The sequence below is a fragment of the Oncorhynchus masou genome, chromosome 22 (genome assembly GCF_036934945.1).
Source record: "Oncorhynchus masou masou isolate Uvic2021 chromosome 22, UVic_Omas_1.1, whole genome shotgun sequence".
NCBI classification, from domain to species: domain Eukaryota; kingdom Metazoa; phylum Chordata; class Actinopteri; order Salmoniformes; family Salmonidae; genus Oncorhynchus; species Oncorhynchus masou.
In genome coordinates, this window is record NC_088233.1 from 56,435,334 (window position 1) to 56,452,457 (window position 17,124).

General features: G+C 40.6%; 1 protein-coding gene across 2 annotated transcripts in view; it reads right to left on the reverse strand.

The window, feature by feature from the left end:
• The window catches only part of LOC135509722 (L-fucose kinase), a 42,992-nt gene extending 30,241 nt beyond the window's left edge, over window positions 1-12,751 (reverse strand). Inside the window, exons 1-4 of one of the 2 annotated variants that reach the window (XM_064930614.1) lie at window positions 12,415-12,751; window positions 2,003-2,157; window positions 1,664-1,714; window positions 1,369-1,494 (exon numbers count right to left, since the gene is read on the reverse strand). In XM_064930614.1, the coding sequence (XP_064786686.1) occupies window positions 1,369-1,494; window positions 1,664-1,714; window positions 2,003-2,157; window positions 12,415-12,496 (414 nt within the window). In that variant the 5' untranslated portion in view covers window positions 12,497-12,751. Of the gene's footprint in view, window positions 1-673; window positions 851-1,368; window positions 1,495-1,663; window positions 1,715-2,002; window positions 2,158-12,414 lie in introns of those variants that run through there. The other variant, XM_064930616.1, reaches the window with a different exon arrangement.
• Between the last annotated feature and the right edge of the window lie 4,373 nt (window positions 12,752-17,124).

The window sequence follows — 17,124 nt, forward strand, 5'->3', positions numbered from 1 at the left end:
CAGAGATGTGTGTGCTTTGGGGACCTTTAACAGAATGCGACTGGCAGAACAATTGTCTGCTTATGTGCCCCTGTTAACTTAGCCTACAGACAGTTTTAGAGAAAAGTAAATCATTGAATATTGTAACAGCTTCCATTGTCTGCTTATGTGCCCGTTAATAATTTAGCATACTGTTCGGACTGGGTGTACAGGGAGAATACTGTAAGAATGGCACATGTTCTGAATTATTGCATTTAATCATTTCTTACTTTGTGTGTTATAATTATCTCTGGTGCTTTTCTCCACAAGGAGGGTGGTAAGTTACAGACCCAACAACATTATATTATAGTATCCCCTCCTTGTAACCATGTTTGACAGTGACAGCCTCTTCCCATTCAAATACTTTTTTTCAACAAAAAGTTCAGTACTAGACCCATGTAATTCCAGTTGATATTGCAAGGGTTGTTTTGTTTGCTCAATGAGCTGTCAGTGCGTATGTATATTGTCTATAAAAGTGTATCCTCGTGATTGTATTTTCCTTCCTTTTTACTTACTTACTTAATTGCCCCCATGGGGAAATTTTGTTGCAGTGTCATGTACACGTTTAAAGTGGCGTTTAAATACCAAACAAAATTGACAATACAACTTTCATAACAGTGACATACCAATAAAAAAAAAATGTTTTAAGACTTACTGAGTCGATAGGAACATTAGCCCGAGCTATTTAGGAGGGATATCACACCTGGCACAAATGATTGTCTAGCTCTGTTTTTCCTGGTGAAGGGTGCCCTTTATCTGCGCCTAGTTGGGAGTAGTTCAAAGTCCGGGTACAGACCGCACAGACCAAATAAAATACTTCAAAATGGAAGGCTAACCGCTGAGTGACTTAAAGAAGAGTCAAGTTAAGGCCTCAACATTTTGCTAAATTTATCTGAACTCCTCTCATTGTCCATTTCAAAACTGCTGCAAGAATAGGCCTGCCTCATCGCAGCTCGTTTGCTTGCACTTGCTTATACTTCAGAGCTAAGTGTTAATTATAAGAACAAACATTGTGAATTTATTGAACATAAATGTAATAACGTCTTGTGCATGGTTCAAAAGTCAAAACTCATTCCGATATTCATTGTTATTGAAGGAGAACGCAGTTCTTATCCAGTTACACAAATGGATTTACACATGCTAAAATCGCCACTGTTATCGTCACACTCAATGACGGAAGGAAGGTAGCTTGAAAACCTGAGAAAATATTACAGAGCAGCCTGTATTAATGGATGACACCAAGCCACTTGTACCAACTGCCCTAATAATGGAGAAGTAATCCCACTCCAGGACCAGAGTAGGAGACCCTTAGTCTAGATGGTGTCTCCGACAAACAGGATTATGGCTAACCTGATTGGAAAGGCAGTCAAGCAGCATATCCAGGCAGCAGACAGGTCCCTGCACAGTCTGAGCTGGCTTTTCCACAGGTAGCCAGCAGAAGGCCCTGCCACAGCTATCCCAGGGAAAGTCACGTCCCTGCAGAAAGACAGGAGAGTTGGGGAGAGAGAAAAATACAGAAGAGAGAGATTACTCCCATGTCCGTGTGAATAATAATAAATTAAATCTCACAATTGAAAGCTCGATCCTGATCCATTCAGTCTCTCTGCCCCACTCTCTCCATCCTCTGCTACCCCTCCAGTCTTACCGTGTGCAAGATCAGGATATGGGCATCGTCAAGGACATCTGCAGTAACAACCTGAAAACAACATTGGATAAGTGCATTGTTCAGCTCCACAATTAATATACCCCAACAAGAGGTTTACACCATAATACAGTAACAGTCAAGACAATACTATTGTATATTTCAGTTACAGGAATATATTCCACCTGTAAAGTATACAAAAATGTAATCAATCTACAAATACTATGGTGTGATAAACTAAAATGCACAAACTGACTCACAATACTTGCAGTGGAATTTGTCCTTTGTCTCCAACTTCTCTTTTTATGATATTTTATGGACATATTGTGTGGAGTCACTTACAGTGTATCCAGCTCTGGCACTCAGGTGCTCGGCTGCCACCAGCAGTGCATTGAGAGTGGCTCCCCCACTGCCCAGTCCAGGCTCCTGGGGGTCTGACACAGTGAGCAGTAACGTCCCCTGTAAGAGACCTCCACGCTGCTGCCGGACCTCTAGCTCTGAGACACAAACACACAAAAACACCCTTCCTTTAGACAGTGAAGCTAAAACTTTTAATTTGGCTCTATAGTTCAGCATTTTGGATTTGAGATCAAATGAGGAGACCGTACTGAATGTAACCTTTTATTTGAGGATCTTTTCATGATCAGGATGGAGGGAAAGAGGAACGGAGCAAAGTAGAGAGAGATCCTTGATGAAAACCAGCTCCATAGCACTCAGGACCTCAGACTGGGGCAAAAGTTCACCTTCCAACAGGACAACGACACTAAGACAATGCAAGAGTGGCTTCAGGACAAGCCTCAATGTCCTTGAGTGGGCCAGCCAGAGCCCAGACTTGAACCTGATCGAACACCTCTGGAGAGACCTGAAAATAGATGTCCCCATCCAACCTGACAGAGCTTGAGATGATCTGCAGCGAAGAATGGGAGACACTCCAAATACAGGTGTGCCAACAAATACAGGTGTGCCAAGCTTGTAGCATCATACCCAAGACGATGAGGCTATAATTGCTGCCAAAGGTGCTTCAACAAAGTACTGAGTAAAGGGTCTGAATACTTATGTAAATGTAAGAACAGTTTATTTTTAATAAATGTGTCAAATTCTAAAAAGCTGTTTTTTGATTCGTCATTATGGGGTATTGTGTGTAGATTGATGAGGGGAAAAAACAATTTAATACATTTTAGAATAAGGCTGTAATGTTACAGGCTGACTACACCTTTCGCGTCCCGTGCGCGAGCATTGCAAAAGACATTTTGAAATCTATATTATTCAATCATTGCACCCACACTGCTCGCACGCGCCAACAAGCTTCTGCGTTGCCAAGGGCTAAAATAGAAGTCAGTTCTATTTTTGACGCAGATTGCGCTGCAAGTCCTGCCTCTCCTATCTCCTCATTGGTTTATAGAAGCAGGTACCCACACGCTATCTCCTCATTGGTGACTGAAAGACGAACAAAGTCAGTGGCAATAATGCACCTAATTTATGAAAGTTGCCAATCGCAATATAAAGTCAAGAGGGGAAAAAAAACCTAGGAGGAAAGATGACTGGAAACGATTCGGTTGACCGTTTTATGTGTGGATTAATTGTCGAAGTAGAGGACCTTGTGCATTTCAGGTAAAATAACAACTCAATGTTTATATCCCAGGACAAATTAGCTAGCAACAGCAAGCTAGCTAGCTAAATTGCCATAAATGTTTGAAGCTTTTCGACCTATCCCCAAATTTATATAATTGGTTCAGAGTTTGTTTTGATATTTTAACTTGTGTGTCGTGATCATATTTGTTGTGGAGGGACAAAATACATTTATGCACAATGGAGCGCGACCGGTTAGGGATCCGTGTAACATTTCTATTTGAAAAAGTCAAGGGGACTGAATACTTTCCTAAGGCACTGTACACTACATTACCAAAGTATGTGGACACCTGCTCGAATGTCTCATACCAAAACGGGCAATAATATGGAGTTGGTCCCCTTTTTCTGCTACAACAGCATCCATTCTTCTGGGAAGGCTTTCCAATAGATGTTGGAACATTGCTGCGGGGAATGGTTTCCATTCAGCCACAAGAGCATTAGTGAAGTTGGCAATGATGATGGGCGATTAGGCCTGGTTCATAGTCGGCGTTCCAATTCATCAATGGTGTTCGATAAGGTTGAGGTTAGGGCTCTGTGCATTCAAGTTCTTACACACCAATCTCGGCAAACCATTTCTGTATGGACCTCGCTTTGTGCACGGGGGCATTGTCAAGCTGGAACAGGAAAGGGCCTTCCCCAAACTTTTGCCACAAAGTTAGAATCACAGAATAGTCTGGAATGCCATTGTATGCTGTAGAGATAAGATTTCCCTTTACTGAACTAAGGGGGCGGAACCATGAAAAACAGCCCCAGAGCAATATTCCTACTGCACCAAACTGTACAGTTGGCAGTATGCATTGGGGCAGGTTGCGTTCTCCTTGCATACACCAAACCCAGATTTGTCCGTCGGACTGTCAGATGGTGAAGTGTGATTCATCTAGGGTTGCAAAAGGGTCTGAAATTTTCCATGAGAAGTTAAGGCCGGGAATTTAGGTAATTATGCTTAAATTCTCTTTTTTTTTAAATTAGCTTATAACAGTGAACCATTTTTGTGGGATTAAAGGCAATTCTAGGTCTTGTGGCATATTTTGGTTAAACTACCCACAATTCAATGGAATTGCAACCCTCTGCATGCACAGTGCATTCTTCCATCACATGTACATGTGTCTGATGTTCAGACTCCGCTTGCAGATGTAAGAAAATAAATCCGTACTGCCCTGCCCACTTTTGCTCCAAGCAGAGGAAACTGCAGTTCTGAAATACATCAAAAAGGATGAAGACTTCTGCCTGAAGCCTATACACGCTGCAGCGTACATGCTGGACCCCAAGTATGCTGGCAAGAGCATCCTGTCTGGTGCAGAGATCAATAAGGCCTATGGCGCCATCACTACTGTGTCTCACCACCTTGGCCTGGATGAGGGCAAGGTTCTTAGCAGTCTGGTAAAGTACACTTCCAAGCAAGGGCTTTGGGATGGAGATGCAATATGGCAGTCATGCCAACATATCTCATCAGCCACCTGGTGGAAGGGAATTTGTGGATCTGAGGCTCTTTTTCCTGTTGCCTCCATCATCCTCTAAATCCCACCAACATCAGCCGCCTCAGAGCGCAACTGGTCCTTGTTTAGGAACACACACACAAAGAACACAAACAGGCTGACCAATACAAGGGTTGAAAAATTGGTGGCCATCTGGGAAAATTTTAGGCTTTTTGAGCCCGACAATGAGCCATCCTCAACAAGGTTGTTAAGTGACAGTGAAGATGAGGCCTCAGAGTCTGATGTTTAAGGGGTGGACATTGAGGAGGTCCAGGGAGAAGACATGGAAGCCTGAGAGGAAGACAACCAAAGCTTTTGTTTCTAGACTATCATTTTACAGATGCGATGGATCATTTAATATTCCCATTTTTTGTTGTTCATTGAAATCATGTGAAGTCAACTCGTTTAAAAAGTTCAACTCGTAACTAAAAAAAAAATATTTCTATTTGAAGGATTTAAATAAATTTGCAATGTCTACTTATGATGAGGTAACATGTTATGTTTGTCTCCATAAGATATGGTAAATATACCCAATGCAAAAAACATCACATTTAAAAATGGTATTAATATTCATTTGCATATTTCCGTTAATTCGCATATATTCCCACGTTAAGTTTCCACCTCTGAATATTCCTCAAAATGTGCAACCAAAATTTGCAACCTGCTCCAGAGTCCAATAGCGTCAAGCTTTACACCACTCCAGCCAACGCTTGGCATTGCGCATTGTGATTTTAGGCGTGTGTGCAGCTGTTTGGCCATGGACAACCATTTCAAGAAGCTCCCGACGAACAGTTATTGTGCCGACGTTACTTCCAGAGGCAGTTTAGAACTCGGTAGTGAGTGTTGAAACTGAGAAAATACCATTTTTACAAGCAACGCTCTACAGCAGTCTGCGGTCCCATTCTGTGAGCTTATGTGGCCTACCACTTTGCGGCTGAGCCATTGTTGCTCCTAGACGCTTCCACTTCACAATAACAGCACTTACAGTTGACTGGGACAGCTCTCAGCAGGGCAGAAATTTGACAAACTGACTTGTTGGAAAGGTAGCATCCTATGACGGTGCCACGTTGAAAGTCACTGAGCTCTTCAGTAAGGCCATTATAGACAAACATTGGAAGTATAGAGACTGCATGGCTGTGTGCTCAATTTTATACACCGGTCAGCAACGGGTGTGGCTGAAATAGCCAAATCCACTAATTTCAAGTGGTGTCCACATACAAAGTATATGTTTTACCATTTAGAAATGAAATTACTTCATGCATTTAGTCCCCCCCCACTACACAAAACCAGGGAACTCATCAAGAGGTTCCTCCAGGTGTTGCTTTGCCTGCAATCCAGCTCTTCTGCCATAGGGTAGCAGGGCTTTAGGTCAACAACATGCACCTTCCTGACATCTTCCCCTGTTTCCTCCAAAGAGACCAAGTAGTTCACCGGGCCCAACTTCTGCACCACAAAGTAAGGACCTTTCCATCTTATAGCTTGTTTTGCAGGAAACTGCTTGGACGCCTTTGACAGATGAGAACGGATCAGACATGAAACTCGGGTGGGAAACACACGTCTCGCCTGTTTGTCATAGTTTATGAGCTGTCGTTGTTTGGCTAGCAAGGTATGGTGGTGGTGGACTGCATCAAATGCAGTCCACCAAGACTCCAAGATGGCCACTCATGGGGTTGGCATGATAAGCTTGGATCATTTGGTCAGTCAATGTAGAGTGGACTAAGACACGGTAAGGGGTGCAGTGTGTTCCATCTCCTCTTGGAGTTTGATACACATTATCCTGAACTTCTCACTGAAGTGGCTGTGCTCTCCACACACATAATCCAGAGGAAAATAATAAATGCATACACTTAGCGGTAGTGATAGTGCTGCACAATGGATGACAGACGTTGGCAGTCTCTAATCAGAGAGGGCATCTGGTACAACATTCAGTTTTCCTTTGCGATACTTAACGATGAAGTCCTAGTATGATAGACCAGCGAATGAGACAGCTGTTGGTCTTGCCTGATGTCAGAACCCACCGCAGTGTTGGTCTGTGACAACGTTGAAGACCTTGGCCTCCAAATAGTAGCTCCATTTCTCCAGAGCCCAGACCACAGCGAGGCACTCCCGTTCATTAGTTGACAAATTCCTCTTGGCGCAATTCAGGGTTAGACTTGCATAGGCAAGAACTTCTTCTGTTCCAGGTCCTGTTGGTTGAGCAAAGACTGCTCTGAGTCCTGTTTGACTTGCATCTGTGTACACTGGGAAATGAGCATTCAGCTAAGGATGTCCAAGCACTGCAAAACAATGAGACTGTTTTTGAGTGCTTCAAATGCAGGAGTCCATTGGAACTTCACCCCCTTCTTCTTAAGGTGGTTGAGTGGTTCAGCTAACTTTGAAAAGTCAAGCACAAACCTGTGGTACCATCAATCCATACCCAGGAAGCTCTGAACAGCCTTCAGGGATGTTGGAATTGGGAGCCCCTGCACTGCTGCAATTTTGGCTGGATCTGCATGGATACCTTCTGCATTAAATACATGACAAAGGAACTTGAGTTCAGGCAAGCAGAAATGACACTTCAAGTTCAGGGTCAAAGCTGCAGCCTGTCTGTCAAAGATGGAATGTATGTCTTGCAGATGATCAGTGACAGAGGAATAGATTATGTCATCCAGATACACAATTTGTTCCCCCTCAGATCTCCCAGGGCAGTCTCCATCAGCCTTTGCAAGGTTGCTGGAGTGTTCTCCAAACCAAAAGGCATGCATTTGAATGAGTACAAACCAGCAGGAGAGATGAACACAATCTTGTTCTGAACGGCGGGATTCATTGCCACCTGCCAATATCCGATGTTATGATCCAGATTACTGAAGAAGGAATAAGGACAAATGGAGAAGCCCATCTGGAAAAGGAAGGTTCCACAACTCCAGTCGCCAACATACTCTCAAGCTATTCATTGAGAAATCAGCAGTTTGGCGGGGGACAGCCTGTAGGGACGCTGCTTAATGTGGCCTTTATGACGGGTACAGACTTTGTGTTGGAGGACTGCTGCATGGCTGGGTGTAAGAGCACAGATCTCACTGTTCATTTCCAACATCTATGAGAGCTGCCACCTCTCATCTGACAGACATGACTGTTCCATTGCTTGTTTGATGTAGAAATCAGCATCAGTTTTGCTTTTGCCCTGGAATTTAAGGGGGGGGGGGGGTTTACGACTGTAATCAGTGTGATAGTTGGGTTTCTGAAATGGATGAGGCCGGGAATGGTCAGAGCGCAGCTGACACGATGGTTCGGACATTGAGATGGTTAGTCCGCTGAAGAACATGCAGTCCAGGCCAAGGTTTACAGCAAATGCAAGGCTCGGATTGGCAAGAATAGCCACAGGAAAATGAATAATGTCATCATACAGCTTAATTTTCATCAGTCCAGCCCAAGGGATTGATCGGTTCGCCATTGGCCAAGTTCAATGGTCCTTCCTCTCAGGTTCGAAGCACCTCATGCAGTAATGCCATCTTTTGCCACAGGGGCTCCTGCATCAGGGTATAAGTTGCTCCTTTGTCCATTATAGCCTTCCCTCTCCTGTTCCTACCAGTCAGAGGAACCAACATTTGTTGCAGAATAGGAATAAGACAGCTAGGTGAGCTGTCTGAAGGCTTCATGGTGGGCATTGAGGCCGTTCTAATTGTACACAAGCCACCATGCCTGTTGGTCTTCTGTTCTTTCTAACCTTTTCCTGAATCTTGATGCTGGCCATAGACAGGGCAAGAACCTGGAGGATGTTGGACCTTACACCTCCAGCACGTCACTGGACTTTTGTCTTGGTTCTTTGGCACAAACGGCTGAGCCAGTTTAGCCCCAGGACAGTTGTTGGGATACCGGAATGAAGGAACAGGGTTAAGTTTGGAGGTGGTTCCAGTCCTTCTCAAACAGAGTCCCAAGACACACCAGATCATCCACATTCTGCACACGTTCACAAAGTTGACTGGCATGGTAGCATCCACATTAGTGTGGATATGTTCCGAAGAAACATTCTATTCTTATTTACAATAAAAGTTACACAATTCATTATTTGCCATTCATTTCTATGTGGAACAACAATCTGAAACACAACAAACTGGAAATGCATCAAACAAGTTTGTCGAGTCACAAGCTTGATGTAGTCATTGAGTGCTTTCATTTCTAAACGGTAAAACAGATATTTTCTTACATACATACATACATACAAAGACAAATACACAATGCAGAGAACTAAAGATCAATGGAACAAGTCGTTTTTCTGTAATGGGGAACTGAAGATGAATTGGTCAATGGAACGGGTTGTTTTTCAGTTCAACATCTGTGTAGGGGTTCCAGTCCGGGACTCATAGCAACATGTGGCAAGTTCTCATTGGTTCAAATTGTCTATACATTAAGCCTGAAACTGGCTATTGGCCAAATTTTATTGCAAGGAATTCTAATTGGTCAAACACAGACAATGTTTTGGTATAAACTACATCCTGTCTCTTTCTTCAGTGGAGAAAACAATGAGAACAGGGAAGAATGAACATCTACCATCCACTTTACAGCATAACTATGATCTGTTCTCTTGGGAAAAATGTATTTTCTCTCCCTGATTTGCATTGTGGTCTGCGTAATTGAAGAATAACATCAAATAAAAAGGTGACATTCTGTACTGTCACCTCATGAGACAAATTAAAACATTTAGCTTTAATTGTCCAAGTGTATATGTTTTCTAATGAAAAATAACAAAATTTAAAGTCATTTGACAAAGTCACGAGTACAGGGTTAAAAAAAAATGTTTTTTTTAAATTAAACAATTCTGACAGCTTATTCAATGCCTCCATAGTAGAATGTGTAAACCTGTGTGAAGTTAGCCACAATACTGAAATTTGCGGTTCAAAATCGAAATGTATTAGTCGAGTACACATTTTTTGTTCCTAGCTCCAACAGTGCAGTAATCACTAACAACAAAAAACATTACACACAAACGAGCAATGTCAGGATCTGGAATATAAATATATGATTGTCCATAATGTCAGTACAAACAGTATACGAATAGAAAAGGTGTACATAGGATGAGCCTTGACCAGCATACAGTATCAGTCAAAAGTTTGGACACACCTACACATTCAATGGTTTTTCTTTATTTTGTACTATTTTCTACATTGTAGAATAATAATTAAGACATCAAAACTACGAAAAAAACATATGGAATCATGTAGTAACCAGCAAAAAAAAGTGTTAAACAAATCCAAATATTTGTATTTGAGATTCTTCATATTAACCACCCTTTGCCTTGATGACAGCTTTGCACAATCTTGGCATTCTCTCAACCAGCTTCATGTGGTAGTCACCTGGAATGCATTTCAATTAACAGGTGTGCCTTGTTAAAAGTGATTTTGCTGAATTTCTTTCCTTCTTAATGCGTTTGAGCCAATCAGTTGTGTTGTGACAAGGTAGGGGTGGTATACTGAAGATAGCCCTATTTGGTAAAAGACCCAAGTCCATATTATGGCAAGAACATCTCAAATAAGCAAAGAGAAACGACGGTCCATCATTACTTTAAGACATGAAGGTCAGTCAATACGGAATATTTCAAGAACTTTGAAAGTTTCTTCAAGTGCAGTCACAAAAACCATCAAGCGCTATGATGAAACTGGCTCATGAGGACCGCCACAGGAAAGGAAGACCCAGTGTTACCTCTGCTGCAGAGGATAAGTTCATTAGAGTTAGCAGCCTCAGAAATTGCAGCCCAAATAAATGGTTCAGAGTTCAAGTAACAGACATCTCAACATCAACTGTTCAGAGGAAACTGCTCTGAATCAAGCCTTCATGATCAAATTGCTGCAAAGAAACCACTACTAAAAGGACGCCAATAAGAAGTAGTAACTTGCTTGGGCCAAGAAACACGAGCAATGAACATAGACTGGTGGAAATCTGTCCTTTGGTCAGATGAGTCCAAATTTGAGATTTTTGGATCCAACTGTTAAGTCTTTGTGAGATGCAGGGTATGTGAACGGATGATCTCTCCATGTGTGGTTCCCACCGTGAAGCATGGAGGTGGTCTGATGGTGCTTTGCTGGTGACACTGTGATTTATTTAGAATTCAAGGCACACTTAACCAGCAGGGCTACGACAGCATTCTGCAGCGATACGCCATCCCATCTGGTTTGTGATTAGTGGGACTATCATTTGTTTTTCAACAGGACAATGACCCAACACACCTCCAGGCTGTGTAAGGGTTATTTGACCAAGAAGGAGAGTGATGCAGTGCTGCATCAGATGACCTGGCCTCCACAATCACCAGACCACAACCAAATTGAGATGGTTTGGGATGAGTTGGACCGCAGCGTGAAGGAAAAGTAACCAACAAGTGCTCAGCATATGTGGGAACTCCTTCAAGACTGTTGGAAAAGCATTCCAGGTGAAGCTGGTTGAGAGAATGCCAAGAGTGTGCAAAGCTGTCAAGGCAAAAAAAGTGGCTACTTTGAAGAATATAAAATATTTACATTTGTTTAACGCTTTTTTGGTTACTACATGATTCCATGTGTGTTATTTTGTAGTTTTGAGGCAGTCAGTCACATTTGGGGATGTTTTTTTCTCACCCTGTTCAGAGAAATTAGTCACTGAATTTGTTAGCTTCATGTCCCATCCTACATCCTGATATCACCAAGTTCTGACTGCTTGGTGGTGTTGCTACTATGATGCAATTATTTGTTTTTAAAGAATCACCCCGTATTAAAAGGAATAGTTCACCCAAATGACATATTGTTTTCCTTACTATGTAAGCAGTATATGGAGAAGGTATGACAACAACCCATTTTGTTTACCTGGAAACTGTTTAAAAATGATAACTTTTCAAGACAATGGTACCTATATTAGCGTGTCTGGGCTTCATACCCAAATCTATAAGTAACATCCTTGAGTTACACAATCAATTGTAAGACACTTCTGGATGATTTGGACATGAAGCATGAAAATGCTAATATACTGTAGGTACCATTGATTTGAGCCACAAATACTAAATAGTTAGAATTTGAAACAGTGGACAACAAAATAAAAAATGGTTAACATGTCATTTGGGTGAATTATCCCTTTAACATGTGGGAGGGGTTTATCAGATTCTTTTCAGAAATAATAAGGAATAACTCATCTGAAATTGGATCAGTCAAATGACTTGCGCACAGGAGTAAGCATCAACAACCTTCACTTGTGCATTGAGCGTGGGAAATGCGCTTTACAAATTAATTATTATACTAATGCAATTATGCAGACTAATAGATTCACAGTGGGATTTTAAATGTTACTTAACTGTTCTGTTTTATCAAATTAATAAAGAATGTATTTAAGTTATATAACATGGCAAAGTTGTTGAGCATCATCTTGTCGAAATATGGTATTATTCCACTATTTGTATTTGTTTGGATCTGTTTCAAATAGGGGACTTTTAGCGGACTTTTATTTTGACAGCTCATTCACAATCCTGCTTCAATAGTTTCAGATTGGTAAACACGAGAGTAAAATTAAGTTAAGTAACTTATTCTTCAGTAAATTTAGTAGACTTAGGCCTACAGAAGGCTACGCATGCATCTGGTCTATTCCTCATCTTTTGCATTATAATTACAGTGGGCAACTGTGCATTACTGTAAACAAGAAGAGGAATAAGAGACTCACCTCTTTGAAAGGCGTACACGCTATCTTTATGTTGACAGGTCAGAACTACTACAGTCCAGCTGAACACCTGCTCGCTTGACATGTTGACGTATTTATGAAAACAATTGAGCCACGAAAGTAGTCTGCTGTCTTCATACACGGAACATTTAGCCTAATTTACCAATCTAAACTAAAACGCCATTGGCGGAAAGTAACAGGAAGCAAACATTACGTCCATGCAAACAATGCTAAAACCGTTCAACCAAGGCAATAGCTAAAGAGACTAGACTGTGCTATTCTTGCAACAATGTAGCTCCCGAATGAGTGGAGACCGCAAAATCAATCGTTTGCGCAACCAGTTCTTCATCTTTGATGAGGTTTAACCGCGGTTGGCATCCAATTAAATGTTGATTACCGCCACCTACTAGACTGGAGTATAACTACCTTGTTCTTTGCATATTTTTTTCTCCCCCAACCCCCTCCCCCCAAAAATCAAATAATAATAAAATAAATACCATACCATCTAACACGACACTCACAATTAATAATAATAAATACCATACTCCACTATTTAAATCTATTTAGTCCAAATTAAGGCCAACAGCCTGAGAGGATGGGACACCACCACTCAACACACAGTGTAACTCTTCTGATGTCAAGTCTCACACACCCAAACACCTCTCTGCAGTTGCCACCACAACCTCTATTTTCTGCAACTTACATTCCATCCCTGCAGTACAGTTAATGAACATTACCATAAATGCCCAAAATCAAATCTTACTGAAACATACACCACCAGTCAAGTTTGGACACACCTACTCATTCAAGGGTGTTTCTGTATTTTTACTATTTAATACATTGTAGAATAATAGTGAAGACATCAAAACTATGAAATTACACATATGGAATCATGTATTAACCAAACAAGTTTTGTTTTAAAGTGTTAAACAAATAATAACTTATTTTATATTTGATATTCTTCAAAGTAGCCACCATTTGCCTTGATTTGGCATTCTCTCAACCAGCTTCACCTGGAATGGATTTCCCACATGATGAGCAATTGGCTGCTTTTCCTTCACTCTGTGGTCCAACTCATCCCAAATCACCTCAATTGGGTTGAGATCAGGTGATTGTGGAGGCCAGGTCATCTGATGCAGCACTCCATCACTCTCATTCTAGGTCAAATAGCCCTTACACAGCCCGGAGGTGTGTTGAGTCATTGTCCTGTTCAAAAACAAATGATAATCCCACTAAGTGCAAACCAGATGGGATGGCGTATCACTGCAGAATTCTGTGGTAGCCATGCTGGTTAAGTAAGCCTTGAATTCTAAATAAATCACAGACAGTGTCACCAGCAGAGCACATCCCATCACACATCCTTCTCCATGCTTCACGGTGGGAACCACACTTGTGGAGATCATCCGTTCACCTACTCTGCCTCTCACAAAGACATGGCAGTTGGAACCAAAAATCTCAAATTTGGATTCATCATTGCTCATTGCTCGTGTTTTCATAAATTCTTAGAGTGTTTGGGAATGACATATACTATAGCATTTGTGAAATTTCTAGAGCAATATAGAGTGGGAACGCGGCCGTGAGCTTTGACAATTAATAGGCACTGAATTAAATAAAACCTAATAAAAACAAAATACACTTGAATGGATTTCTGCAAATATGCAGCTAAATACCGCGGGAGCCCTTTTACATTTGAGAACTTTACAGTCCTATTGATCAAACAACAATAACAAGGTGTGCTATCTTTCCCTATATGCACATCATCAACAACAAGATCAACACAGTCAGACGAGTGCTCTGAAATCGGAATATATAAATCAAATCAAATTTGATTTGTCACATACACATGGTTAGCAGACGTTAATGCGAGTGTAGCGAGCGAAATGCTTGTGCTTCTAGTTCCGACAATGCAGTAATAACCAACGAGTAATCTAACAATTTCACAACAACTACCTTATACACACAAGTGGGATGAAGAATATGTACATAAAAATATATGAATGAGTGATGGTACAGAACAGCATAGACAAGATGCAGTGGATGGTATAGTATATACATATGAGATGAGTAATGTAGGGTATGTAAACATATAAAGTGGCTAGTGATACTTGTATTACATAAAGATGGCAAGATGCAGTAGATGGTATAGAGTACAGTATATACATATGAGATGAGTAATGTAGGGTATGTAAACATATAAAAGTGGCATTGTTTAAAGTGGCTAGTGATACATGTATTACATAAAGATGGCAAGATGCAGTAGATGGTATAGAGTACAGTATATACATATGAGATGAGTAATGTAGGATATGTAAACATTATATTAAGTGGCATTGTTTAAAGTGGCTAGTGATACATTTTTACAGCTAGCCAGAGTGAATTTGTGAACGCAAGAGATATGCTAACTGGATAACAGTCGTTCAGCATAGCTAGCTAGCTAGCTAGCAAAGCGATTTACATTTCTTGCAACTTACCAAATTGCTACATGCTTGCTACTTAAATAGATAGGCTAGCCTATTACCTACGTTATGACTGACTTGTAATCATTGCCCTTGCTTGTTTGATTGACATTGTATTGTATTGACATTCCCAGCCTTAGTGACATTCATCCGTTTTTGTCCAAAATATTGAGTCATTGAAACTAAAACAGTGCATCCTGGATGGAGGCAGCAAACAAGGTGCCAGCTTTTATCAATACATTCACCTGTATTTACCCCCCCAAAATGTTTGCTATCATATAAAACAACAAATGATCTGGACGAGACTGCCGAATCGAGGCAAAGGTAAGACTGGATCTATCGCTAAAAGTCACCTTGTCCAAGAGAGATATACATGGTTATCGAAACGTCACATCAGGGTAAGCTTACACAAAACATAGCCCTTATTTATTTTTTAAACTCCTATGGGAAAAATGAACGGGGAAAAATTATTGGAATCATTTCCCTGTTTGACAGCTAGGTTTTATGGGTATTATGACTCCTCCACTGTGGGGCTCGATTAGGCTCTTAGAATTAAGAGTGGGAAAGTGATCTTGTCAGGTGAAAATTACATCAAACGTTTTACCATTGCAACATTTGATGCAGTACATAATTGGCGATCACTATTGTTTATTCCCATCATTTGGTATTTCCTTTGTGGTACCTCAAACTTTCAATATTACCAGCTGAGATGAACTTTTATGAGTTCATTTTACTCCTACAAGTACTCCTTTATGGGTTAATTTTACACCCAGAGTTGATTTTACTCCTAAAAGTACTGCTTTATGGGTTGGTTTTACACCCAGAGTTGATTTTACTCCTAAAAGTACTCCTTTATGGGTTGATTTTACACCCAGGGCCGGTATCCCCAAATCGTCTCAGAAAAGATCCTAAACATTTTTTAAGACTAAAAACTCCCAGCTCAGAGTTTTAGGTTTTAGGATGATGTTAAGACACTGCTCAGACAAACTCTGAGCCAGGAGTAAAATCAACTCTTAAAAATGTATCTCAGCTGGTAATGACGACAGTTTAAGGTACTGCAAGGGAAAAAGAGTAATGACGACCATTGACATTATTGCAAATGATGGTGAATAATCAATCGAGATGAGGCATCGCCGGCTGTGCACGCTTCAGTCAACCAAGGTGAATGTGACTGTCAAATGTTGCAATGGTAAAACGTTTAATAGAATTTTCACCTTCCACAATCAATTTGCCAACTTAATCAATTCTGATGGATGTAAAAAAAAATATTTAAAAAATACAAGTATTACAGTACCATTATATAAACATACTTGTCTATGGAAGCATTTAGCTGTCGAAACTCAATTGGAAACGCAAATGGAAAATTATAAATCAATTTCATTTTTGCAATTTCTTTTCCTAAATGGGTATGCACATTTTGTGACAAAATTCTAATTGAAATGCAAAAAAATATATTACATTATAATTTTCATGATTGAGTGTGCATAATGAAGGCCAATTGGAAAAAGAAATAGCAAAAAGTGTGTTTAATATTTCATTTACATAGTACTAACCAGTACAACACTGACACATTTAAAAACTACATTTAAATGCTTAAATGACAAATAATTTCTCATGTTTGCCATGTTATTTCCTGGTGACAGCAAGAATTGTGACAAAAATAATTGCAACTGATAATTATTTTCCATACTGAGTGGTTTAAAGGTTATGGGCTTAAAAAAAGAACACCTATACCAAAGATTTTTTATAACTAACCCAAGACAGACCACTGGGAGCAAATTCATCATAGTTGGCAGAACAAGCAAGGAGGTGGGCAGAGCAAAGCATGAGAGTCTATTGGTGTGTTCCAGGATGTATTTGCATATTTCCTTTAGGGAACACCTACTTTGTGAAGTGCGTGTTTGCAATAACTCAATTCGTCCTTGTACTCATTCTAAACTCATTTTTGCCTACTTAGGCAAAAAGTAAAGTCTACAAAACTAAGATTTGAAAACAGAAAACTGTATTCAATTTGCAGAACGTCCATCTCGCTCCATCTTCTCCCACTGCCGGCCAATGGGCTACCTCTCACCATCATATTTGAATGTGAGTGGTAACGCCAACTGGATGCTTTACATTTATACATCAGGGGAAAGATCTTTCTTATTGTTATATCTGTGCCGGTACCATGTCAGATATAGAGTGGAAATGTATTCAATTTAGAGTTTGCCTCCCAATATTACACTTTTACATTGCATTCGGCAAGTATTCAGACCCC